At 47.6% G+C, this 27,681-nt stretch overlaps 1 protein-coding gene across 1 annotated transcript; it reads right to left on the bottom strand.

Moving 5' to 3' along the window:
- Positions 1-10,710: 10,710 nt before the first annotated feature.
- Positions 10,711-26,981, bottom strand: LOC102849568. The gene is made up of 19 exons (XM_006883488.1): positions 24,423-26,981; positions 24,010-24,057; positions 23,809-23,921; positions 23,554-23,683; positions 21,062-21,201; positions 20,100-20,226; positions 19,823-19,858; positions 19,422-19,558; positions 19,209-19,335; positions 18,805-18,944; positions 18,579-18,705; positions 18,286-18,318; positions 18,055-18,167; positions 16,933-17,062; positions 15,159-15,298; positions 14,672-14,795; positions 12,327-12,485; positions 10,928-11,087; positions 10,711-10,839 (listed from the first exon to the last, which is right to left on the bottom strand). The coding sequence occupies exons 1-19, from the start codon at positions 26,979-26,981 to the stop codon at positions 10,751-10,753; spliced, it is 4,632 nt and encodes a 1,543-aa protein (XP_006883550.1). The 3' UTR covers positions 10,711-10,750.
- Positions 26,982-27,681: the final 700 nt, after the last annotated feature.

Below are 27,681 nucleotides of genomic sequence, written 5' to 3'. Positions count from 1 at the left end.
CCATTTTGAATAATATTGCATGAGTTCCTTGTTTTTCAATGCAGCGTAGTATTCCATTGTGTGAATATACTACAGCTTCTCTATTCATTCGTTTGTTGATGGGCCATCCTCATAATTTCTAACATGCTCAGGTTCATTGCTGTCATCACTGTGTCAGTCCATCTCATTGAGGTCTTCTTCTCTTTCACTGACCCTCCATCTTTCCAAGCATTATGTCTCTTTCCAGGAAACAGCCTCTCTGGCAACTTGTCCTAATATGGAAGCTTCACCATACTTGCCTTTAAAGAACTTTAACTGCACTTTCCCCCATGACATAGCTGCTTGTTCTTTTTTATTTTTAAATTTTATTATTTTTGTGTGTGTGTACCGTCAAATCAGATCTGACTGGTACAGGAGGAGATTGTCCCTCCTTCCCCGGCAGAGCATCTGGTGGATTTGAACCGTTCGCCTCTGGGATTGTAGTTGCAGCTCCTTACCACTAGGCCACCAGAGCTCCCCAGCTGTTTGTTCTTTTGACAGACCATGGGATACTCAGTACTCTTCTCCAACACCACAACCTCAATTCTTCTTCTGTCATCCTTATTAATTTTCCAGTTCTCAGATTCATAGCATGTGATTGAAAGACCATTGCCTGAATCAGGCACATTTTCTTTCAACTTAGTCTTCAAACTAATATTACTGCTTCTCAGTACTCTGGAGAGGTCCCTAACAGTGGTCTTGCCCAATGCAGTATGCCTCCTAAACTCCTGGCGGCTGGTATCAAGGGTGTTGATTATGGATCTAAGTAATAAGAAATAGCTGACAATTTCCGTTTTCTCCAATCTATCATGATGTTGCCTATCAGTTCAGTGGTGAAGACTTTTGTCTTCTTGATACTGAGATGCAATCCATATTAAAGTCTTTTATCTTCTGTAGCAAGTGCTTCAAGTTCTCCTCACTTGCAGCAAGTAAGTTTGTATCATCTGCATCATGAAGGTTGTTAGGTAAAACAGGCGTGGAAACCAAAAAGTAAACAAAGAACCTTTTATTGTGGCTCTCAGACGCTGTTCTCTGACCCAGGCCAAAGAGAGAGGGAGAGACAGACAGACAGGATGGCATGACAGGTCAGAGAAGTTCGCACACGGTGTGAAGAAGCGGCCTTTTAAAAGACTTGGGGAGGAAGGGGCCAACTTCTGGTAGAAGCTCACTGATTGGCTGCAGCTGCCAGAGCTAGTGGTGGTGCTGTTAAACAGGCAGTCTCTCAGCAGAGGAGGTAGTCATGGAGTATGCTTATTGGCTGTGGCTGTTGACGCAGTTAGGTGGCAGCTGATGACGTTGTTAAACGGGAAGTCTCTTTGCAGAAGAAGTAGTCGTAGAACATGCTGACTGGCTGTGGCAGTTGTCAGCAAGATAGGTTGTCACCTGGGAGTGAATCAGCCCCGCAGGGCCTATCAGAGGTTATTGAAAAGTCTGATCCTCAATCCCAGAGGTGCACAGTTCGAATCCACCAGATGCTCTGCTGGAGAAGGAGGAGCAATGCCCTCCTCCTGTACCAGTCAGATCTGATTTGATGGTACACACACACACACACAAAATAATAAAAATAAATTAAAAATAAAAAGGAAAGTGTAATCCTGATGCCACAATCTTCTTCACAGAGTCCAATTTCTTGAATTATTTGCTCAGCATATAGATTGAATGGTTATGTAGAAAGGATACAATCTTGATGCACACCTTTACTGATTTTGAATTATGTAATGACCCTTTGTTCAGACAACAACTTTTTGGTCTAAGTATAGGTTTCACATGAGCACAAATAAGTGTTCTGGGATTCCTCTTTTTCTCAATGTTTGGCATAGTTTGTTATGATCCACATAGTCAAATGCCTCTGCATAGTCAATAAAACACAAATAGGCATTCTTCTGGTATCCTCTGTGTTCAGCCAGGATCCATCTGATATTAGCAATGATAGTCCCGGTGCCACAACCTGTTCTAAACCCACCTTGAACTTTTGGTAATTTTCTGTCAATGAACTATTCTAGCTGGTTTTAGGTTATCTTTAGCAATGTGATATTAATTATATTGTTCTTGCATGTGATAATGATCTTGCATGTGATATTAATGATATTGTTCAATAGTTTCCACATTTTGTGGGATCACCTTTCTTGAGAAGGGGAACAAATATGGATCTCTTCCAGTCAATTGGCCAAGAAACTGTCTTCCAAATTTCCCGGCATAGACTGCTGAGCATGTCCAGGGCTGCATCTGTTAGTTGAAACATATCTGTTGGTATTGTATCAAATCCTGGGGCCTTATTTTTTTTTCTAGTGCCTTCTGTGCAGTTTGAACATCTTCCTTCATTACCAATGGCTCTTGTTCATATGGTACTTCCCAAAATATTTCAGTGTCAATTAATTTTTTTGGTACAATAACTGTGCTTGTTCCTTTCAATCTCTTTTGGTGCTTCCTGGATCATTCAAGTTTTTGCCTATCATATCTTTCAGAATTGCAGCTTGAGGCTTGAATTTCTTTTTCAGTTCTTTTAGCTTGAGAAATGCCAAACAAGTTCTTTTTATTCTCCAATCCCAGCTCTTGGAACATTCTGTTATAATACTTATTCAAGTTGCCCTTTGAAATCTTCTGTTGAACTTTTTTACTTTGGCATCTCTTCCATCTTTGTTTTTGCTTCTTGATGTTCTAATGCAATTTTCCTAATCTCTTTTGACACCCATTTTAGTTTTCTCTTTCTTCTCTGTCTTTGTAATGACCTTTTGCTTTTTTCATGGTTGATATCCTTAATGTCATCTCACCTCTTCTCTGGTTTTTGATTATTTGTGTTCAATGTCTCAAACCTGTCCTTACGATGATTTTTAAATTCAGGTGGAATAGACTCAAGGTTGTATTTTGGTTCTTGTGGACTTGTTTTCATTTTCTTCAGCTTCAGTTTGAGCTTGCACATGAGTAACTGGTGTTCTGTTCCACAATCAACATCTGGCATGATATGATTAACTCTATCTAGTTAAGGCCATAGTCTTTGCAATTGTTTGCTATGTGTCAGAGAACTGGACAATGACTAGGGGTAGAAAGAGAACTGATGCTTTTGAGCTGTGGTGCTGGAGAAGAGTGTTGAATATACCATGGACTGTTAAGAGAACAAATAGGTTCATCCTAGAGAAGATGAAACCAGGCTGCTCCTTGGAGGCAAGGATTCTGAGGCTTGGTCTGACATGTTTTGAGCATGTTACAAGGAGGGGCTAGTCCTTGGAGAGGGACATCATGTTTGAGAGAGTGGAGGGACAGCGCAGGAGAGGAAGACCCTTGATGAGATGGATTGATTCAGTGACTGAGGCAATGGGGATACGTTTGTCAGAGACAGTAAAGTTGGCACAGGATAAAGCAGGTTTCAGGGCTGTTGTGCATAGGGTCGCTAAGAGGGAAGTGACTTGATGGCACATAACAACAGCAACAACAATAATTGGCAAAGAGGATGAAGCTTCATCTCATATACTCTGGGTCTATTACTAGGAGAGGTTATTCCTTAGAGAGGGACATCATGCTTAGGAAGGTGGAGGGGAGGCAAAAGCGAGGAAGACCCTCAACCAGGTGGGTTGATGCAATGACTGTGACAATGGGTTTGTGTGTGTCAGAGATTGTGGAGATGGCACAGGATAGGACAATATTCATAAGGGTTGTTTATAAGCATGCTATGAGTCATACTCAACAGCACCCAGCAACAACAACAACCACAACCACACACAATTAAGGGTAGGTCTCTTAAGGGATGTGACTTGAATGGTTTTTATGTTTAGACTCTTTGGCAAAAAGCTAGAGGACTTTTTGCCAGGTCTACTCCTTGCTGTCTGGCTCTTCATCTTTAGTTGAACCGGTGGCCTGTTTGGACTCATCAGTATCCAAAGCCAGTCACCTGCAACCCTACTTCTCAACAACAACTTTGGACTTGACAGCTAGCCTCCAGCATCAGCAGCCTGAGGGTCTGTCTATTGGGCTCCAGATTCCTCTATCTTGAGGTCTGACCTACAGACCTGAGACTTGGGTCTATAAGCACGTGAGCCTTTTCCTTAAAAGAAATTTGTTTTTCCTTGGTTTTCTCTTTCTTAGCTTCATTGGTTTTTGTCTCTAGAGAACTCAGTCCACCACAAGCACATAACAATTTTTCCAGCCACTGTTGTTATTAGGTGTCACTGAGTTGCCTACGACTCAATGTCCCTTTAAGCAGCAAATCTGAACTTTGTCCTACCCGGTGCCATCCTCACCATCTCTGATGTGCTCTAGCCCATTGTTACAGTCACCGTGTCAATTCATCTTGTTGGTGGTCTTCCTCTCGTTCTCTAACCCTCACCTTTCCCAGCATGATATCCTTTTCCAAGGACGGGCCCCTCCTGAAAATAAGCCCAACTTATGTGAGACCAAGTTTAACGATCTTTGTCTCTAAGGAGCGCTCTGGTTGAACTTCCTCCAAGACAGATAAATTTGTTCTTTTGGCAGTCCATGAGATAATCAGTGCTTTTGTCCAACACCACTGCTCAAAGCTAATTTGGTCCCACTTTCAGATACAAAGGAAGTAATTGAAAAGACCATGGCTTAAATCAGGCCACTACTCATTACCTCTTTCCCAAACTGTTGTTGTTGTTGATTGTCATGTACTCACAGCAACCTTATAAACAAAGGAGTTTCTAGAGTTTCCAGAGGCATGTTGTTTAGGAAGTGGATGCCACTCCTGCTTTCAAAATCTAGTGTCTGCATTTTAGGTGTCTGTTAGAGCAGCACTGCAATCCTAATATCAAATTCTGGCTTTGTTATATCACAAGTGAATGTCTTTAATTTTTATTTTCTCACAGTTTGAGAAATTAGAAGCCCAAACTGAAAATGTTGGCTCTAGGAGTAGACCTTGTCCATGGCTCTGGAGTAAAGTCCTAGCCTCCTTTCAACATTTGTGAGCCTCAACTTCCTTGAAGATCTCCATGTGTCTTGGCATAACTGTTCCTCTGGAAGCAGGTGGTTCTCAGCACAGGGACCCCAGGTACAAATGATGTGCTCTGATACTGACTTTCCTTTCCTGATTGTAGTCACGTCTATTCTTCTCTGCTTCTTTCTCTTTCCTTTTTTCTCTTATGGAAGTGATACTGGCCATACCCCAGGGTAATTCCCAGTATACAAGATCAGCAATGAAATCTAAATAAGGATGTTGCACCTCACTTTAAACTCCTTATAACTGACTGATCACATCATATCACAACATAGGGAGTGATTACACCATTACATAACTGCAAAATAACATCTTCATACAGCTGTCAAAGTACTGAAAATCATGGCCCATCAAGCTGACAAAAATTTAGGAGGACATAACCCACTCCATGACATGGAGCTTATGGGCAAATTTTAACAGATCTGGCACTCTAGGACCCTCCATGCATCCCCAGCATGAAGACAGTGTAGCACACCTGTCCCCAAGGCTCATCCCAACCAGTCACCCCTTCTTAAGAGGGTAAGGATTACCCAACACAGAAGAACTGCTCTCAGCATGGCCATCTTGGAGCTCAGCGTCTGTCTCCTGTACCACTTCTGCCATCAGGCCTCCTGACTCTTATGAGCCCCAGAATTATTCAACCCCACAGGTACACCAAAGGAGCTGAGAATCTGAGTCAGAGATCAGGACAGACTTCCAAGTAAAGGAGCAGATCTGAGCATGAAGCGATAAGCAGTTGAGGGTCCTCTCAACTCCTTTCCTGGTTTTCCCTCCCAGATTCCCAAGGCTCCTGCCCCCCTCCTCTTCAGGCCTTCCTTCACCAATCTGGGGGCAAGATTTTTATTTTTCTTTTTTGAGCTGGTCTCAGTCAGGAGCTAAATGCTGTTAAGCACACACTCAGGGTTTCCTCCTAGCTTGCAACATAAGGCCCATAATTATAGAAGAGCAGTGCAGTGGGGGAATTCCCGCTTACTATTTATCATGCAAATGAGGAACAATATAGACTATGAAAGGGAGAGTGGGTGAGGCAGGAACTGAGTGAAGAGTTGGCCTCTCTGAGTCCCCTGGGAGGCAGAAAATCAAGACTTAGAAAATTTTAGGTCAGCCCTAGAAATTCCACACGTAGGCTGTGACTTCAGCTATCCCTTATTCAAGTTTGAATGAGACTGGTTCCAAGGATTGGACCTTGGGCAGGGCACATAACCTCTAAGGCTCAGATTCTTCACTAGGAAAATGGATGTAATTATAAAACCCACTGCACAGTGTCATTGAGTGAAAAAAAGTAAGAGAAGGTAAAACCACCGCCAATCGGTTTTGATTCATCTCACTGCTCTATCTCCAGTTGAGACGTCAGTGTCACTCCCCAGGTCCAAATCCCTTTCTACTAGAAGAGTTACCTACTTGCCTGTCCCCCGTGAGCACTCTGTTTGTCTTTCCTAAATTGACACAAACTACACTGGCATTATAGTCTACAGAGTTGTGCTGTTAACCCAAAGACCATGCCTCTATGGTGGTTCAAATTCACTGAGGACTCTGGGAGAAAGACAGTCTTCTTCCGTGAGATTTACAGCCTTGGAAACTCAAAGGAGGTCGACTATGAGTCGGTTCTGACTCCACATCAATGAGCTGAGTTGACTCACCTGTTAGTCTCTTTGCCCAAATCACTAGGTCTTAAGTTCAGGGCAGTATTATTCACCATCACAAAAATATGGAAACAACCCAAATGTCCAACCACAATCGAATACATTGAGACATTTTGGTGCATTCACATTATGCTGAAATACTACACAGCACGCAGGAGCAATGGTTTTTTAAAAATTACTGCCTAACTTGGGAGGGACTGGAGAGCATTATGCTAAGTGAACTAACTCAGTTCCGTAAGGACAAATACTGTATAAGACCATTATTGTAGAAATGGATAGTTAGTAAACCGTGTATGAGGATCCAAGGTGTGGGGGGGAGATCAGAATGGTGTGGATGGGCAGGGGAGGGGTTAATCATGGGGTCACACAATTTGATAGATGGAGGGAGGCATGGGTTAAGGAAATGGGAAAATTCTGGTGTGAAAAACATTGTATACAAACTTTGTAAGTAAACCAGTATAAAAGAAAAATTTTATTATTAAAAAAAAAAGAATAAAAGAAACTTCAAAAATACCTTCCTACAGTCTTCTCACCTGAAATGGGGAAAGTGAAGCCCTCAGAAAAGGAGGAGCCTGCCCATGGTAATGCTATGATTAATGCTATGAATAGAAGACAAATATCTCGACTTCTAACCCAGTGTTTTGTCATTTGCACAGAAGTCGGCCACCTCCTATTTTCTTTTTTCTTGTTGTGTGCCATCAAGTCAGATACGACTGGCACAGGAGACTGCTCATCCTTCTCCGCAGAGCATCTGGTGGATTAAAACCTCGTGCCTTATTCCAAAATCAATCTCCATAATAGTCTATGTGTTTCCTACTGCCAAAGGGGCCCTTTAGAGTAGTAAGAGAAGATCTTCACCCTGAAACCCACAGCGTCCCTTTTCAGCAGGAAGTAGCTAAGAGAATACGCCGTCCCCTTTTCCTTATGACTCAGGGTGAAGTCTCTCTCAGGGAGGAGTGATAGGGAATGGCAAAGGATACACTGACAAAGAAGATTAATCAGAACTGGCTTTGACAAGCACTGTGGCATTTGGACAAGAACAATCTGGGAGGAGGGTGGAGAGAGTGGTGCAGCAATGAATGAGTGGAAGCCCAGAATCTCTGTAAATGTTTATGAAAATTAATAAAATATAATTATAGAAAAAAAAAACAAAAACAAAAAACCTCGTGCCTTTGGGATTACAGTGCAGCTTCTTGCCACAAGGCCACCAGAGCTCCCTTTACCACCTCTTTCTAATGTTTCTGAGTCCTCATTCTGAACTGGTGGCTCTGGTTCCAACTTTATGTTGAACTGAAATCTATCCCCAATCATCTTTCCTTCAGCTCCTAACCTCTGCCCCAATCTATTCATTTAAAACATCTGTAGAATACAGCACTTTAAGTTGGATTTCTGTATTTAATCTCTAGCAGCTGTTTTCTAAGAGCCTCAGAGAGGTAGTTTCTAGCATAGGGTCTGAGAGTTGACAGGTTGTTGAACCAACAGCCAACCTCCAACATCATGACCTTGTCTCCTCAGTTTGTCCATTTTTCACTCCTTGGAATTAAGCTCAGACCCTATCCTGACCCCATCACCTGCCAGAGCCTTAGCGCCCAGGGCCATGTATCAGTGACTCCTGGGTCTGTAGAAAGGAAGCCGTCCCCACTCCTCAGCACGCCCTCCTTCCTCTCCCACCACCCCGCCTCCTCCATTTCCTGTTTCAAAAGCAGCCAAGCCAAAAGAGCCATACAGACAACCCACTCTGCATCTTCAAACACCACCAGGCAAGAAAGAATCCAAGATCCTCTTGAAATGAAGGACTTCCTCTTCATTCTACTCACTGTCAGCTTTCTGCTCATGATTCAGGTAAGAGTGGCCCCTCAGTTCCCTTGGCATCACCACCTAGAATTCCCCAGATTTTCTTGGGACAAGAAGGAATGCGGGCTTCTAGGGCCAGGCCTTCTGCTTTGGGAGCAAGGGCAGGCAGACCCCAGCAGGATAACGAGGGACTCGGTAGCCTGGCTGCCTACCCTTCCAGACCTACTGCTGTAGTCAGACTGCATAGGGCTGCTCCCCAACAAAAGACTTGTATGTTGGGGAGCACTTACTGGGAGGAAGGCACACTGGAGCACCCGAAGGATGTTGTGGAGTAAGGAAGTAAGATAATTAGGAAGATAGTCCCAAATGGGGATGGCATCAACCCCTTGCAGGAAAGGTCTGCTGATGAGGGGCATGAAACTGACAAGCAGAGTTGCTCTAGTTCTGTTGGTGGTAGCGACCTCACAGGAGGGAACAGTCTTGAGTGTTTGGGGAATGCCCAGTTCTCCAAAGAAGAGAGAACTCTCCCACTCCAGAAACAACTGGATCTCAAAATTAATCGCTATGGGAGGCACCGTAGAGGGTATTCATCAAAACAAGAGACAGAAGTCACCAAGTTCTCGAAGAAGACCAGCTTGTTCAAGCACCAAGTGAAACCTGATCATCGCCAAAACCAGCTTACTCTCCATCAAGAACAGTTTGATCAAACATCTAGAACAGCTTGATCACCATCTGCCCATTTTTCAGCAACGACGTTATATCTTCTCCACCCACTTCCCCATCTACCCACTCATCCGCTGTTTACCAAGTATCACTTCACTCCATCATCTTCTGTGACCTTCACAACTGTGAAGGACTCTTCCCCTATGAAGACAATAAGGAAACTGAGGCTTTTAGAGGTTACAGCCCTCACTAAGAGGTTATAGTCCTATAGTAAGAGGTTACAGCCCCTCAGTAAGAGGTTATAGCCCTCAGTAAGAGGTTACAGCCCTTAGTTAGAGGTTATAGCCCTCAGTAAGAGGTTACAGCCCTATAGTAATAGGTTACACCCCTATGGTAAGAGATTACAGCCCTATAGTAAGGGCACAGCTTCAGGTTCTGAGTCTCCATAGAACACAGAGACCCATGCCGTCATGTGTTTTTCAATGACAAAAGATCCAGTGGCCAGAGAGCAATGAAATGAAAGTTCTGTTGTGGGTGGGAGTGGGCCAGAGACCACCTCTGTCCCAGGACCTTGTAGCAGAGGTAGTGGCTGCATGTGAAAGAGAATGCCATTTTACTGGCAGAGTGTGTCTTTAAAAAACAAGCATGGCACTCAAGTCCCCCTGAGCATCCCTCACATCTTCTCTTGCAGGTACAAGCGGAAGGGGCCTTAAACCAGACCACCCCCAAAGCCCACAACGCAGCCCATGCATCGGGCCTGGGTACTAGCAGTGTCTTCCTCTTCCTGACCAGTACCCTCATCTGCCTCTTCCATCTCAGCTGAGGCGACATGCCTCGCCTCTCGTCCCTGAAGCAGCTGCTACCATGATGAGCAAGAAGACTCCCTCCCTGCCTAATCTATGGGAGGGGCTGATGACAGAGATCAGGAGGTTGTGTGAATCCATAAGGCAGCATCTTAGGGGCAATGGCTAAAACAGGGAGATCTTGATATGGAGGAGAAAGTGCCATGCAGCTGTGGATCAATAAAGTTGTGCTTGGAGCGGGTCCTTTGTGTAGTTTTTGGACATTGCAAGGCCCTAGTAGTGGATTTGCAGCAGCACCCTTCATGGCTCCATCAGCTGGAAGGGTAACAGCAGGAAGATTTCCCACTCCAAAGTCCAAGTGATGATGAATCTTTCCCTAAGTATCACCTTGCAGGGTGAGACCCAGACCTGCCATCCTCTCTTATTTTTACATTTGCTTTGCCAAACCTTTTGTGTTTGGGATTAATGATGGTCCCAGAGGACCCTTCCCTCCACCTAGACCCTGAACGGCTCAAGTTACAAAGGCTCAAAGAGCCTTTCACTCCTGCAAGACTTGGTATAGAATAAGATTTTCAAAACAGCATTTGGGGTGATTGCAGAAAAGACCGCATGCATCGGTTAGTCTGGTCCAAGCGCTCCCTCTGCTGGCAGGGAGAGCCTTGCATCTGAGCCTTAGAACCGAAGCCTGGCAGGGAGAAGCACACTCAGAGTGCTGGTGCCAACTCCCACCTCCCGAATATCAAGGTGGTACAGAAACAAAGGCATCTGGAAATATATTAGAAAACAGCTATGTTACAACAACAACCATGACAACAAAACTCTGTAAAAACATCTCTTTGGTAGCCTCCAGGGCCCCAGTGGCAGTGGTGGTGTAGGGAGGGTCAAAGCACGTGGATGGTCCAGATCTGAGAGGGCCTGTCCCTGGCCAGCTCCCAAAGCACCACGTGGTCCCGGTCATAGCCCCGGCCTCCTGTGGGAAGGTGGTAAGAGATGGTTAGAGACAGCTGGGGTCCCTGCTGCCCTCAACTCTCCCTCAGGTGATCTTTCCATCACTTTACCCTTTACATCCAGGATCCGATCTTCAAACATCTGGCTGTAGATGTGGCCTGATTCCTTGATGCTCCATGTCTGGCGGGGCAGGCGGCTCTCAGCCCAAAGTACCACCTTGGAGCCTTTGCTGGGAGACCCAATGACCTGCAGACTCATAGTGGGGGCCACCTGAGGGCCCAGGTGGTCATCAGGCACTGTTCCTTCCCAGAGGAACTCCCAGTCCTGACCCCAGTCATCTTCAACACACCCAGATTTGAATCCTGGCCCTTAGGGACTGTGTGACCTTGAGCAAGACTTTATCCTTCTGATTTTTGTGTTCCTCGGGGATGAGGTTGGTGAGTGGGAAAGTTTAAGTTGGGAGTCACAAAAGGGCTGGAGAAACAGTAACTTCTCCAGGAAGCCTTCTGTGACCAACTCCCAAAGAACAGGCTTAAGCAGCAGATACGCCTCAAATCCCAGCCCCTCTCATCAGCTGTTTAATTTTCAGCAATTAACCTCTCTGTGCTTTGGCTTTTTCACTTGTGAAATGCAGGGCATAACAGGGTCTGCCCTATAGGGTTCTGTAATGATTACACAAAGCATTTATGCAAAGGGCTTACTGTAAGTGCCTGGCACACAGGAAGTGGTCTTCACATTACAAGTAAAAACCAAAATGCTTCCAAAGCCTTACACACCAGTTAGAGTTGTTCTGATCTCATCTCCTGTTATTTTCTCCTTCACCTATGTCACTTCAGCCACTCAGGTGTCCTTACTTAATTCAAAAGACTGTTAGGCGTGTTCTTACCCTAAGGGCCTTTGAACTGGCTGTTCTGCCAGGAACACTCCTCTCAGATGTTCATGCCTGCAAATGACACCTCAAGAAGTCTTCCCTGACCATGCCATTAAAAACTGTTAGCTGTTCCACACTCCCAAATCTCCCTCCTTGATTCATTGTTCCCTCTTTAACTCTTTATATCATGTAAGCTACTATGCTGTTTTACTCATGTTTGCTATTTCTCATCTATCTCTCCTCACTAGCATATCGGCTGAAGGAGGGCTGTTCTTTATTTCTTCTCTCTGCTATTTTCCCAGCCCCGAGGACTGGGGCTAGTACACAGCAGGTGCTTAGTAAATGTCTGTGGTGTGAATCTGTCCTTATTTGTAGGGTGAAAGTCTTGTCACAGGATGTGAGAGCACGGAGGTCTATTCGAAGCTTCTGGGTCAGCATTCTTGTCTCCAGATGTTGATTAAGGCCCAGAGAAGAATATAACTTGCTCACACCCATAGCCCATATTCTTCTGTTCCCAGAGGTCCCAATGTCTGGACATATGTTCTATCTGACTCAGGGGTAGGTTCTGTTGCTGACTGCCCAAGTGACTCCCCAATTGGTCTTGTGAGTGCCTGGGTACCCCTCAATGCCTGGGGTACCTGATTCTTCAGTAGCCCATCCTCGTAGTACCAGACGCAGCTGCCTCCAGCTCTAGGGTCAGATACCACCACCCGGCCTGCCTTCATGTCTTCCACATGGTCCGGAACCGCCAGGAATCCCCCCAGGGCTGCATTCCAGAGGCGAAAATAAGCCCGGCGCTGGTGGGAAGGAGAACCAAACTTCAGAGTCCCTCTCCGGAACCTCATGGAATCAAGCCCCTAACCCGTCCTTTCTGTCCCTCAACTATCCTATCCATACTTTATTTTTTAATTTTTTTTATTATTTGTGTGTGTGTGTGTGTGTTTGTGTGTGTGTACCGTCATATCAGATCTGACTGGGACAGGAGGAGATTGTCCCTCCTTTGCCAGCAGAGCATCTGGTGGATTAGAAAAGCTCACCTCTGGGATTGCAGTGCAGCTTCTTGCCACTAGGCCACCAGAGCTCGCCTCCTATCCATACTTTTAAATCACCTTTTCTTTCACATATAGAAACTGGCAAACACATACACAGCACAAACACACAGTTCCATGTCTACAGAGCCACTCTATAGACATATGCAAACAGACACACTGACAGATACACTCATGATACGTGCGGCTGCAGTTATTCACAACAGACGTAAGCACAGGAACATGAAGCGCACAGCCTTACTCCATGCCAGACACGACTGTTAAAAAAGAAGGGTGTGTGGAGGAACCCAGATGTGCCTACACACTCCCAGGAAGACATGCTTACCCCTGTGTGTCACTGTGAGATGGCCACTGAACTACACACCAGGCCTGGCTCTACCACAAATCAGCCTGGAGTCAGGAGGGTGACGATGATCATAACAGAAATGGTACTCATCATTGCTAAGGCTTGTTGAGTAGCAACACATTCAAGCAAGGTTCTGAGGGTTTTATATACACTACTCATCTTCACTCCTCACAGCCATCCCTTGTTATACACTATCATCGTTTTAAAGATGAGGAGACTGAGATCCATGGAGGTACAGTACTTGCCCATGGTTGCAGTGCAAATCTTTGTCACTTCTCTGGGTCTTAATTTTCCCATCTGTAAAATGTAAGGGGTGAAGATAATCTCCAAGATGTCTTCAAGTAGTAATGGTGGGGTATGTGATTAAAGGGATTACATGGCTACTACCACCATGTAAACACACACACATTCACACCAGTATCACAAATATAAGCACACAGAGTCACAAACACACTCCCATGAATGCATGCACACACCCAGACTCACAGGAGAACTTGCAGAGCACACAGAAAGACACACAGACATAAATGGCATCACAGGCCAAGAAACAGCCTCAGACACTCACACACATGCAGACATACATATGAATGTGGTTCATATATGAGATAGGTTTTCAGACTGACATGGATAATCTTTCCCACCCCTCATCAAATCCACTAATTACTGAACAGCTAGGTGTTGAGTGAGGCCTTAGGATATAATATCAAAAACTCAAGCTCATTGCCATCAAGTCGGAACTGACACACCGCTGTCCCTCCAGTTGATTTTAGAGCTTGTAAATCGTACAGGAGGGTTTTGTCTATCTTTCTCTGATGGAGTACTTGGTGATTTTGAAGCTATTTTTAAGAATTTAACAATATTATAACTTAAAGTAATACTAAAGAAAAATTATACCTGTACATCAAACTTATAATTTAATGGACAGTGTTACTTCAGAGATTTTTTTTTAAATGAGTTAATTTAGAAAAAAATTATGTGGGGAAAATTATAACAATGTTTATGGTGGTTAATTTTGTGCCACTTTCTCTAGGATGTATTCCCAGTGTGTTGTCAAATAGTAGTCTAGAAATTGCTGTGATGGGAATTTGTGGATGAGATTAACTTATATTATTGGTTGATTCCGAGTAATGGTAATTCCCCTCAATAATGTGGGTGGGCCTTATCCAATCAGTTGAAGGCTTTATGAGCAAAAACTGAAGTTTCCAGAAGAGAAGGAATTCTGCCTCAAGACTGGAACATAGAAATCCACCATGTTACCTGAGTTTCCAGATTGCTGACCTATAGATTTCAAACTTTCAAGTCCCTATAATTTTGCGAGCCTATTTTTAATTTCACCCTTCCCCATATATATATATATATATACATACAGAGAGAGAGCAAGTGAGTGAGCATTCAACCAAGCACACTGGTGTATCAGTCAGGACTCTACAGAGAAATTGAAAAAAATTAATACACACATACACGCAAAGAAGCAGTGCGTGCATGTGTGCACACAAATAGAACCCATTTCTCTGCAGAATCCTGGCACACTGCTACATAAATCCTGAGTTTGGGAATCAGATCGATCACACCCAGACACACTACTCACTTGCTTGATGGGGTAGAGGGAGCCCACCCTCTGGGTGCCGCTATAGGTCAGCCAGTTGGTGATCTCACAGCTGCCCACCAGCCACTGGCGGCCTCTGAAGTCACTATGCTCACACAGCACCCAGCTGGGCCCAGCAAGCAAAAGAGGCACAGGGAGAAAATGACAGGTAAGTGGAGGAGAAAACACCGACATCCGAGCCTTCCTGCCTTCTCTTCCCTGTGGGGACTCTGCTGCCTAAAGTTAGGTCCTGGAAGGAAGTTTGGGGTATGCAAGGCCAACCAGGGTCCTGGAAGGCCAGCAATGTCCTGGAGGATGGGACCCCGATCTCTAAAAGACAGTGACTCTCAGTCTATGCTGCTCTCTCTTCCCTGGTTGGAGGGAGAGTGAGCATGAGGGGAGAGAGGGAAGAGACCAAGACAGACTTGGAGTCTCACTCATCACTCCCGTCAGCCCCCCACACCCCTCGGGCTTCCCACAACCCACTTACATGCCCCCCTTGATCCGCACAGACAGCACATGGTTGTTGAAGCCCTCAGCTTGCAAGCTCCGCACCTCACCATTGAGCTCAATCTCCTTTCCTTCAAAACACTCCAGTCCATACAGGAAAATGGAGGGCTCTGAAAAGTGCTGGGGACCGGGGAGAGAGGAGGCATGGGGCCACATGAGGCCTGGTTCCAGAATCAGTCATATTTCAGGCTGACTCTTCTCCTGAGCTCTACTGACCCCACCATTCCCAGGATTCTGAGAAGCGGCTTGTAATGGAGATTCTCATTGCCCCTCAACTTTTCCCTGGTGATGGCACCTCTAAAGATCAATAGTCCCAAGTGAAAACTTAGGGTTCATTCTAGATGTTTCCTTTTTGTCCCCACCATAACAACAACTCATAATAATAATAATACTGGTAATAAAAGCACTTCTCACTTATTCAAGTGCTTTACCTACTCTCACTGGAACTTCTCATTGACTCTAAAAGATAGATGCTATTATTACTTCCATTTAACAGAGAGAATTTGAGGCTGGAGAAGATAAATAGCCCAAAGGCGGGCTTCAAAATCATGTCTATCTGTCTGAGAGTCCAATGTGTAGTAGTTGTAAAGAGTTTGGACTCTGGTGCTGGCCGCATGGGCGAGAACCTGGCTCTGTCTGTTACCAGTTGGATACATTAAACAAGTTGCATAAGCTCTCTGTTTTACAGCTTACACATCTGTAAAAGAGAGATATTAACAGCAACATGTTTCACAGAGATGCAGCGAAGACCCTGGTACAAGGGAAGCCCTTTAAACCCTGCCCAGCGTGGAGCAAGGGTCAGGAAATGTCAGCTGTCCTGAGTAGAGGCCAGTGCTCTGGTCTGTCCAATCAGTCACCAAGTCCTTCAAACTCTATCCCTTTAATATGGCCATGAGAGTTCTTTCCATCTCTTGCCTGGTCCAGGAAACCACCATGTATTCTGGATTACTATAGCGACAACCCATCACTCCTCCAGCTAAGCCATCTCTCCTTCCCCAAAAGAACCATAATCACAACAGTGCTAACTTCCATAAAAAGCAGTCTCTCCTGTCCCTGAGCATTTCTATATTTAGACACAACACTCTTCCTTATTGGCCATGTGGTCATGGGTTCCTTGAAGGTTGGGTGATATCTAATTTCTTATGTGGTCTCTATTTCAGGACCAAAAAGCACTGATGACTAATCATTTGATTGTTAACCAAAAGGTTAATAGATAAAACATACGAGCCTCCACTAGACCTGGTGATCAGCCCCTGTACAGACTGTGGTGTTGGCGGTGTTATATACCATAGATTTAGAATCAGCTCATAGATGACCATCCAGTAGGTTTTCAGAGGCTATAAATCACATGAGAAGAGATTGCCCATCTTTCTTTTGCGTAGCCACTAGTGGATTCGAACCAGGTGCATTTGGGCTGGCAGCACAAATCCTTACCACTAATTCACCAGAACTCCCTCTGTAAAGACTAAAGCCCAAGAAATGCTTGAGGCAGGTCTATTCTACTGTCCAGGGTTATTATGGTAGGAATCAACTCTACAGCATACAACATAGGACTTTAGGACTTATCTCAACAGCAGTTAGTAAGTATTTAGTATACTGAACCAACTTTGAAGCCCCAGAGTCAAAGGAGATCTGGGTGATTGGGGAACAGTTACACCAGAAAGCTTTGCAATAAGAAGGGGTTCTGTGCTCAGGTCTTGCCCAGCAGCTCCCCCTGTCTCTAGGGTTATCCTCTAGCGGACAAGTTTACTCACCAGAGGTACCTTCTGTAGAGAGCCCAGCACTGTGGAAGCCAGGCAGCCCATGGCTGTTAGAGTGGGGAATTCGCCCTCAGAGAGAATGTGCTGGTCACCTTCAAAGTTCTTCTCATCAAACAGGATCCAGCTGAGGAAGGGGAAAAGAAGAGAAGGTGAGTGGATATGTGAGCTTATCCCATTCCCATCCTGCTCAGGGCTCCCTGAGGTACAGAAGAGCACATGTGGACTTGATAGTGCACCCTCTGCCCTTAGTTCAAGAGAGGTCAGAGAGAAATAGGTATTGGACCAGCAGGGACTAAGGTCAGATTTAAGAAAGATTTAAATGAAATCCTACCACCCCCACGGATGGGGATTGTCAATATTAAACAAAACTTCATGTGCAAATCACTCAGTAATCTCAGTTCCCAGGCATCTAGTTTAAGGACCGGGATCTCTAGTGGTTTGTGCTGCAGGAAGATGCACTGATAAACCAAACACAATAGCTCTCTAGTAGTTTAAATTAACCAATGGTTTCAGGAAAGAAAGATGGACAATCTCCTGTGCAATTTACAGCTTCCAAAAACTTACTGGATGGTCAGCAATGAGGTTTGTTTTGTTTTGTTTTTAAGATCTTAAGTGCTCTTAAAAAACACGAAATGACACACACAGTACAGGGATAGTTACTGCAGCACTGTTTGCAGGAATGTGATAGTGAATCGTGCCTATGTAGGAGGAAAATATTTTCATGCTAGTAGTACATATTGAAGCATTTACTGAAGAAATTTTATGAGGGGTCTGTAACTTAAAACAAGATACATATACACAAAGCAGAGGACAGATGAAACAAGATTGAGATTATAATTTATCAAGGTATGCATCTTTTCTATTGTCCATTAAAATTTTATGGTTTTTAAGACTGAATGGACTCGACAGCACTTAACAACAATAACAACAAGATTGAATGGCTCAGGAAAGAAAAGACAGTCTCAAGGCGGCTACGGCAAGAAATAATCTTTTAATGGGAAAAAAAAAAGACCTTTCTTCTGCAGACCAGATTCCCAAACTACCAGATTCCCAAACTAAGTACTCCAAAGGAGGTGTGCCCGGATCTGTATCTCCAAGGTTCGCCCCCTCACTTACCTGCCACCGTGGACCCGGCAGGACTGGGGCTGGAAGGAGAGGGGCAAAGAGGCCTGGTCATCCTCGAAGGAGATGTGGTCGCCAAGGAAATTGGGGCTGGAGAAAAGCTGAATCTGGGGGCACAAAGGGGAAATGTGAACGTTGGGGGAAAGAGAATGGTGAAGAGGAAAGGTTTAATATCAGAGGGGGGGAGGTGTATGCCCCTACCAGTATCCTACAGAATCTCCTCACCTTTGATACAAAGTGCAGATTGTGCTCCCCGACCTGAAGAGAGGAACCAAAACTTAGTAATTTGAGAGGAGTACCAACCAGCCCCTAGTTTCAACACCTCGGGTTCTCCACGATTCATACCCTTTAGGGGCCTCGCCTTCTCCGGCACTAGCTCCGCCCTCTCCTCGAGGCTCCGCCCCCTCCAGGGCTCCGGGTCCCCTCCCTCCAGATTCCTCCTCCCCCAGCGGGGGCGTGTCCTTCACTCCAAGACACGCCCCTCGCAGCGGCCCCGCCCGCCGAGGCTGCACACACACCTGCAGGACCGGCTGTAGCGAGGCGAGGGCGCTGTTGCCCAAGCCCCAGTCGTCGCAGTTGCGATACACGCCCTTCTCCAGCACGTACTGCTCGCCAGAGAAGCCCACCTCCTGATAGGCCACCCAGCTGCAGGAGGGGCGGGGAAACGTCAGCGGAGGCGGAGCCGGCGCCTTCCCTGGGACCACCTCCGTCCCGCCCTGCTCCAGTGACACACGCCCCACTTACACGCCGCTGAGCACGTTAATGGCCTGAGTGCTCGGCCCGTGGCCTGCTAGCTCCACGTCTGACAACGCCTCGCTCACTTCCACTCCAGGCCCCTCGAAATCCATGGCCTCAAACAGCACCAAGGCCGGGTCCCCGAAATCCTGGACCCCAGGGGCAATCAGGCATTAGTTGGAGTCAAACGCTCCCGCCCAAGGACAAAACCAAGACTCCCAGAGAGGCAGCCCACCCGGGGAGTTTGGGATGAGACATCCGTGCTGCCTGGGCAAGAGTAGCAGAGAGAAAGGCTAGACCTCAGGGATCATTTCCAGGTGCACTGGAGAACGAGATGAGGGACACAAGTTGACCCTTGTAATGGTACAGAAGGAAATCTTGGTTGTGGCCACAGGCCAATTGCTTTTGCTTACCGTTCGGATGACCCGCAGAGATGTCAGCACCTCATCGTAGCCTCCCCAGTGTGACCAGTCGGCGTACTCCCCCTCCTCCAGCAGGTACTGGTGGCCTCGGAAGCCCTCCTTCTCGTAGCCCACCCAGCTGAGGAAGTAAGTTTATGAATAAGACAGCTGACCCTACTTCCAGGTATGGGGAATGAGGTAGAAGAAAGGATGATGAGTTCTTACCAGCCCCCAAGGACCCGCAGGGACCCAACAGAGGCCAGGTTGGGGCTCTGGCTGTCCTCAGGCTGCTGCAAGTTGTAGATGTCCCGGCTCACTTCCCAGCTCCGGCCCTGGAAATCTGGGGCCTCATACACCACAGCCTTTGAGAATGGAGGGGTCAGGTTGGTGGGGAATGGCCTACGTCCAAACATACAGCCAACCGAGAGCCCCAACTCTTCACTGATCCCCAGGCCTTCCTCAATCCTATCCACTCTGACCTTTGAGGTGACACATCAAAAAATCAGTTCTATTGAACCCATCAGACTCCATCCTCCCAGACCCAGCATCTGACCCCAAAGCCTTCCAGTCCCAGTCACAGCAGCCAAACCCTTACCACATACCCTCTCTGACCCGGACGCACTTACCTTGGGCTCCCCTGGCCTTTCCACGCTGGGGCAACCCTGCGGAGGAAACAGAACTGAGACATGAGCCCAGAGGTGGAGAAAACAGATGGGCTAGGGACCCAGAATATCCTTGATCCAGAGACCCTTGAAAATTAGCATTCCATGTCCTGCCTCTCCCCTAATCCTTTAATCTAAGCCTATCTCTTCTATACCTCCCCATCTCCCCATATAGCATCCCCCCCAGGCCTTGCTTCTTCCCACAGATTTCATCAAAGTATGGATGTGCCCTGCCCCTTACCAATGTCACAGGCTTCAGGGAGCCCACAACTGGGTCAGAGATGCCACAGGCCTCCAAGTTGTGGTAATTTCCAGGCTCCAGGATACAGGGAGTATCCTCAAAGAAGGGTTTGGAGTACAGCAGCCACCTGTGAGATAGCAAAAAAGCCACTGCATCCCAGACCCCAAGGAACACAATGAGGAATGAGAGGGAGGATTGTGAGGGAGAAGATTCAGGGAGACCTCTATCTAGGGGCATCTGGAGGACCTTGATCTCTACAGTGCTGACCCAGCCCCTTCCCTGAATCTTACTCAAGAGAAAGCAAGTTTTTTTCTAGCATGTATCTGCTTAAAACCCCCAACAGAGGGAGTAAAACCTCTTATTTCCCCATTACCCTCACAACAAAGCCCAGCAACACAAAGACCTGTTGATCTAACCTCTCCCTGACTTTGTTCTCACATCACACCACTTGTCCCTTACACTGGTCCGTCTGAGCTTTCAAAGTCTCACCTCTGGGCCTTTGAATGAGCTGCTTCTTCTGCAAGATGGATACAGTCTTTTCCATGTTCACTCAATTAGCAAATACTTAGGGGGCAACTATGTCATGCCAGACCCTAAAAGATAAGCCCTCTGCCCTCATTTAGATTTAAATTTAATTTTAGGTTAAATTCCTCAGAGAATTTAGATTTTTCTCTGGGCCACCCCAGATCATCCCAGCTCATGTACCTCATGTGGAGACACCCTTTTCTCCAGGAAGACCTCTGTGACCACCACCACCAGCACCACCATGGCTGGTTTAGTGTTTTTCCAAGCTTCTGCAGTCATGTGTCCCCACTCCCAACCCCTGACCTGGCAGCCTGACACTTTGAATTGCTGCTGTACCTTTATTTGTCCCCATCAGTAGACTGAGCACTGAGCAACAGTAAAACTCTGTCCCCAGTAACTAGCACAGTGAGTATTAAATGAAAGGATCCTAGACTTACAGTCCTGCGGAGACAGTAATAGATGCCACCTGCAGGGGTGTCCCCAAACTCTGGGGGTCCTCCAAGGCCTGGGTTAGCTTTAGTTGCTCTCCCTTGAGGTCCTCCTCAGAGAACAGGCTGATCTCTGGGGTGCTGTAGTGCTGAGGAAAGAAACTGAAGTGTTAAACAACCCCTTTTGGGGAACCACCTACCCCACACCTGCTTCCCCAAGTGTGTCCATCCAGGACTCCAGGGGGCTTCTAGAAACCTTTGCAGCCATCTCTCCCGGATGAGGTGGGAGATCTCAGTAAGGTTTCAGGCCCAGCAGGCCCTGCCTCTGGATACTCTGCCTTTCAAGCTGGTGGAGAGACCTATAAGACTGACAGATGCTGAGATCAACTTTGTCCTTCCTTATACACTTCTGCTTGTGCCCAGACTGACTTCCACCTTCATCTCATCCCAGAAAGCAGCAGGCTCTCTGCGTTCTGGATGTTCTTCTACATTAAGACCATTTTCCACTCACTCCTCAAATGGAGCTTTGGTGGCCTAGTGGATATGGAGTTGCTCTGCTACGCCAGAGTCAAGCAGTTTGAATCCAAGTGCACCAAGGAATAAAGATGGACAATCTCCTCCTGTGTGATTTATAGCCTCTGATTCCAACTTAATGGCAATGAGTTGAGTTCATGAGATGCTTATGAAACATTAACTAAATGTAAGATACTTCCTGGTGTCATTTATTCCACGTTCCTTGTGGCTGTAAGTATTCTACTCAGATGAGGAAAGTGAGCTCAAAAAAGTCAAGCCATCTTCCTTAAGACACTCAGCTCGCATAAGTAGCAAAATTAAAAATAAACGTTGCAGCTTTTGTTTACTATTGCCGTCCACATGCCTGGCACACAGTAGGAACCTAAATAATTACTAAGAGAATCAAATTAATCCAGATCCATCAGACTTCAAAGCCTTGTTTTCTCTCTTGTCCCTTGTTACCTCCCACACAAAGAGGAATTTATGGCGAGAGGCTCACAATAAATTATCCACAAACATCTGGGTGTTTCTGAGAAGCTTTGAAAACTTCTGTTTACTCCTTTGCCCAACTGGGCCAATGCCCTAGTTAAGATTCATCCTCGCTTGTCATCTCCCACCATGATTATAACAGCTCTGGATTTAGGATAACTTGTTTTTTCCTTTAAAAAATCTGAAATGTTTGATGGGCTCTGCCTTCTGGGTCTCTGTAGTGCCAAGACGGGTTTTTGACAAATTTAATTTCTGCCAAGAACTCTGGTGGCATAGTCTGTAAGGAGTTACACTGTTAATCCAAAGGCTGAACCTCTATGGCGGTTTAAATCTGCCAGCGGCTCAGTGCGAGAGGGATGGACAGCCTCCTCCTGTGCCATTTACAGCCTCCAAAGTCCAATGAAGAGGGACCTGGTGGCCTAGTGGCAAGAAGCTGCACTGCAGTCCCAAAGGCACATGGTTCAAATCCACCAGATGCTACACTGGAGAAGGAGGGACAATCTCCCTCTGTGACAGTTGGATCTGATTTGACGGTACACGGAAAAATCCCAAAACAAAACAAAAAACAATGAAGGGTCAGCTATACATCAGTTTCAACCTGATAGCAATGAGTTTGAGTAATTTCTATAGTTTATGAATTTGGGTTGAAAAGCCATAGTTCCCTCCCCCCTCCCCTCCCCCTTGATCGTTTTACAAATATAAACTTATAGAGTTGGCTATGCCTATTCAAACTATACTCTCCCCAACTCAAAACTCAGCAGTGTTCCCTAGTCTGGAAGTCATATTCTTTCCTGGGCTCCAGGTTGCAACTGCCAGTCAGAGAAATGTTTCTAAATCCCCAATCTGGTTATACAGCTTCCTGTTTCAAACCCAGCCTCATAACCTGGCTTAACTATAAGACATGCAGGGCAGAGGGTAGATTTCCCCTATCCGCCCATGGCTGGGCACAGTGCCTGACATACAGCAGACATCAGAGTGAGCATCTGTGAACAAATGAATGAACAAATTCCCCATTGCATCCTCGGGTCTCACGGAGCCTTGAAAGCCTGGGTCCTGGGTGGCAGGCAATTCCAAGGGGAAAATCTCCCAATAAATGATCCACAAACATCTGAGTCTCTCAGAAGCTTTGAAAACTTTTCCTTGCTGCACCACTGCCCTAGTTAAGAGTCCTCTTTCACCTAGTCTTCCAGCACCAACCTGCATTTCCTCAGGGTGCTTTCCCAAGCTGGGGCTTGGCCTCTGCCTGGCCCTTACCTCTTCAAGCCAGCCTCTGTACACTCCCAGAATCCCATTCTTCCCTAGTTGGCTCTAAGGTCAGAAATCTATGAGTCTATTCATAATTAAGCCCTAGAAACTCTAATTTTAGACAACTAAGGTTGTCTTTTTTTCTCAAACTGGAGTATACTGTCCCTCTAACTGGCTTATATTTTTCAGAGGGCGGGCCCAGGGCAGGCAGATGTCAGTTTTGGGTCTCCCATGCCCATTCTCACTCCACTAACCTGGACAGCCTTCCTCAGGGAGCCGATGCCTTGGGGACTCCACACTATTCCTGGGCCTTGGAGTTCCACATCTCCTTCTAGCAGGACCAGCTTCTGGCCCCGGAACTCTGGCTCTTCATATAGCACCCAGCTGTGAGCACAGAGATCCCAGAGTCACTGGGTGAGAAGGATGTAGCCATAAGGCAGCTAATGGGGTTGATCTGGACAGTTCTCAGTCCCCCAACTTCCCAGGTTCACAACCAGCACCCCACTCACCTGCCTCGCACCACCCTTACGGAGGCCACGAGGCCCCAGTCTGAGGTGTCAGCAGTATCTTCCCAAACCTCTTTGCTCCTGCCTTGACAGCTGGGCTCTGAGAAGAGAATAATCTGGAAAAGGCATAGAGGGTGTCCATAGGACCTTTCCTCGACTTCCTGCCCCATCCCCACCTCCTGCCCTCATCCCCACTCCCCCTACCTTTCCAGGTCTGGTGTTCAGCTTGCCCTGGATCTTCAATGCTGGGCTCTGAGAGGAAGGGGAGTGATAAGAAGTCTTATCATTTCTGGGATCCCATATCCTCCCCTATTCTCCTGCACTCCAAGAGATTGACCCACAGAGGCTGTCACACTTGTTCCAAATTCTCATTAATTGGGGTCTCATCAACCCTATCCCAGGGGCTGGGTGCCCATCACTCCGCTCTCCAGCTTCAGAGTCACCAGGCCCTTTAGGATCCGGCTGTTCAGAAAGGGAGATTAAGGTTCAGAGAGAAGTAGATTGTGTACTGAACTAGATGTCTAGCCTCTGGAGACACTAACTCTCAATACAGTTCTTCTCACCCAAAGTCCTGACCCAAGTGAGGACCCTCCTTTGCCCTCCCAGACCTCACTCACCCACCCCTCCGGACGCTGGGCTCGGGATGGCCTCTCTGGCGCTGGCTTTTCACTGCAGAGCAGGGGCAACTGTCCCAGCACCTTCTTTAGTCCTGGCGCCCTGTGAGGCGGCAGGGCGGAGAGCTTTGTGCCCAGTGGCTCCAGGGTGGGTGTCTCCTTGGTGGTTAACATCAGACCACCAAACAGAAGGCTACCTCCAAGACGGGAAGTGAGCCTGCTGCCCAGCTGCCCATCCAGCCCCAGCTCTGAGTGGGAGCCTTTGGTGCCTGCTACATGCTTTTTCATCATTTCCAGAGGGGAGCAGAAGTCCTGAGGAGGCTTGGCAGGGTGGGGGTCCCAAGATGGGCCAGACTTTGCCTTCTCCTGCCGGTGCTGAAGCTTCTCATCATCGCTCAGGTAGGGGTTCTCTAGTTCTTCCTCTTCCTCCTCTTCTTTCCCCTCCTTCTCCTCCTTCTCCAGAGCAGGCACCTCATGGGGCCTGGGTCCCAGCACCCACGGCCCAGGCTGGTCCTCCTCGATAGCAGGCAGTGTGGCGTACATGGCCAGATAGGAAGAGCGTGGGGCTCGTGGCAGCCGATGTGTGCGAAGGATCTCAGGGGGCTCCATGCTCCGTAGGGTATCCAAGAAAATCTCCAGATCTGCTGTCAAGGCCATCTCATCCTCGTCCCTTGATGGCTCTGATGGCATCTTGTCCTTGCTGGAATTGGGAACAAGCTGGGACGGCAGGTTGTCCTCTGCTCCCAATGGCACAGGTGATTGGGGGCCTTCTGGGCTGGGGGATACCTTGTCTACTGCAGAGGGTGAGGTAGGGAGGACAGCAGGACCTTGGACAGCCACTTCCTCTGTAGACAACAGGGCAGCAGAAGCAGCAGAGTCTTCTGCCTCATTTTGGGTGGGAGAGGAGAGGGGGCTGGCTGCAGGGTCCAACATAGTCTTTGCCTGTTTAGGGGGTACAGAAGCAGGATCAGGGAGATCTTGGACAATCTCTTTCTTGGTGAGAAAAGAGGCTAAGCGGCCTTCAGCACTCTGGACAGCCTCTTTTTGAGTGGAGGCTGAGCTTGGACTGGCCTCTGGGTCCTGGACAACCATGGTTGATTTTGTGGGGGAGGCAGTAAGTGCATCAGGGCTGGGCTTGGCCTCTTTCTGGATGAGAGGTGGGTCAGTATAAGCACTGGGGCCCCGTGCAAGGTCTTTCGGGGTAAAAGAGAAAACAGAAGTATCTTCAGAGTCCTGAATAACCCTATTACTTGGGGAGGATGGAACTGGAAGGCATCCTGAGCTGGAAGCAGTCTTCCTATTTACAGAGAATGAAGTAAGAATTTGCTCAGGGACCACGGGGGCAGATGGGGTATCTGGGAGCAAATCCTTCTTTAAAGAGGGCAAGTCAGGAGGCACCATGGACTTGAGATGATGCTGGGTCCTGAGGTGAGTGGGCACCACAGGCTGCTTTGGGGATTGCACTGGGTCCAAGGGAGGGGGATGGATCTCAATTCTGGGACAGAATGGCCTTGGTACTGGGTCCTGAGGAGTCTGGGGAGAGAGTTGAAGGGGACTGGAGGCTTCCTGCACCCTGAAGCCCTCATGGGTCCTGGACTCCAGAGCTCTGCTCTGGTCTTGGTCGGGGTGGGCTGCAGGAACAAGTTGGTATTGAGGTAGGTGAGCTCCCTCTGGGACGCCCACAGGGCCCAGGTTCGATCTGTCCTTTGGCTCTGATGCTTCAGTCTCAGGCAGTCGCCCCAGGACTGCCCCTCCTGTGCCACCCAGCCCTGGGCTCCTGGGCACAGCGACTGTCGGCCTGGGAAGCCGACTGGCAGGCGGGCTGCGCTCTGTAGGCACAAGGCTTGTTAGCAACTCCAGGGCCTGGCTGCGGCTGGGTGAACCCTCAGCCTGGGGATTCACCACCACTGTCCGGATCTTGCGGACCGTATTGCGCCCCCTGGATAGGGCCTCAGCCGGCAGCACCGGATTCATGGCCACAGAGCTTTTCACCCTGCGCTCCACCTGCCCTGCCACCACTGTGGTGGTCCTCACAGTCCGTGTCACCCGCCGTTCCTCTTGGATCCAGGGCCCCTCGCTGGGGAGTCCCATACATGGGTGAGGGCTTGGCTCCCGGGGCCCAGGCAGGGGCACCAAGAGCTCGGTCCTGGCCATGGTGCCTAAGCCTGGGGGCTCCATCCTGGGAGGCTGAGGGCTGCCGTCACCCTGGTCCACAGCCTCCTTCGGCCTCCCCACTGGCCTCTTTTCCTTGGGGGGTGGGGTGTACTTCTTGGAAAAGATGGGACCATGGCTCTGAAAGCTCTTCACGCCAGCCCCGTCCCGGGGCCCCTGGTAGGTCATGGTCTCCTCTTCCCGCGTGGTGAAGCCATTGACTTCTTCCCGTTGGTGGTTGTACTCCAACATCTCCTCCCGAGGGGCTTCCATCTGTGACCCTGACACCAGAGACATCTTGTGAAAACGGTGTCTGCTCTCTTCCTGGGCAGGAGGCCGCTGTCGCCACATCAGTGTGGCACTCACCACTCGGGCTTCGGCCCGGGCCTGGGGCCCACCTGCCTCCTCCATGCTGGGCCCCAGTAACCTGTCTTGAGGTGTCCTTGTTTCACTGTGAGCCAGTTCCCTGCGGGGTGATGCCAAGAAGAAGAAAGATGAGGGCCTAGGAATGGTGAAGGTAGCTCCTCACAGTATAGCTTACTCTTATCGAGGTCAGCCTTGCCTGGGCTACCTTGAACAAGTCATATGACTTTTGAGTCTTTGTTTTCTCTTCTGTAAAATGGGCATAACAGTCTCAACTCTGAACTGCTTCATCAGGGCCCCTCATCCACCCATCTCTTCACAGGGTTGTTTAAAGGACTAAGCTAAGGCCTAAGCCTGGAAGCAAGAAAAGAGCAGGGGGGAAAAACCCTGTGAGTTTCTCTATGTTAATAAGGGAGCTCTGGTGGCTGTAGGGAGTTGCACTGCTAACTCAAAGGCCATGCTTTTCACCAGCAGCTCTGAGGAAGGAAGATGGACAACCTTCTGTGTGGTTTATAGTCTCCCGAAAACCCTCTGGAGGAGGGTCAGCTCGGAGGTGATTCCAACTCAGTAGCAATGGGTCTATGAGTGAACATTTCTATGTTAATAGCAATACCGACAATAGCAATCACTTATTGAGGATCTGCTTTATTTGAAGGAGCCCTAGTGGCACAGGAAGTAAAGCATCCAGTGTTTTGAACCCATAACTGCTCCACACTGCAGGAGAAAGATGTGGCCGACTTCCAGCTTC

This window comes from Elephantulus edwardii, unplaced genomic scaffold (genome assembly GCF_000299155.1).
Source record: "Elephantulus edwardii isolate Elephantulus edwardi_28Jun2011 unplaced genomic scaffold, EleEdw1.0 scaffold00028, whole genome shotgun sequence".
NCBI lineage: Eukaryota > Metazoa > Chordata > Mammalia > Macroscelidea > Macroscelididae > Elephantulus > Elephantulus edwardii.
The sequence above is the reverse complement of the archived record's forward strand: the minus strand, read 5'-3'. Positions and strand labels throughout refer to the sequence as shown.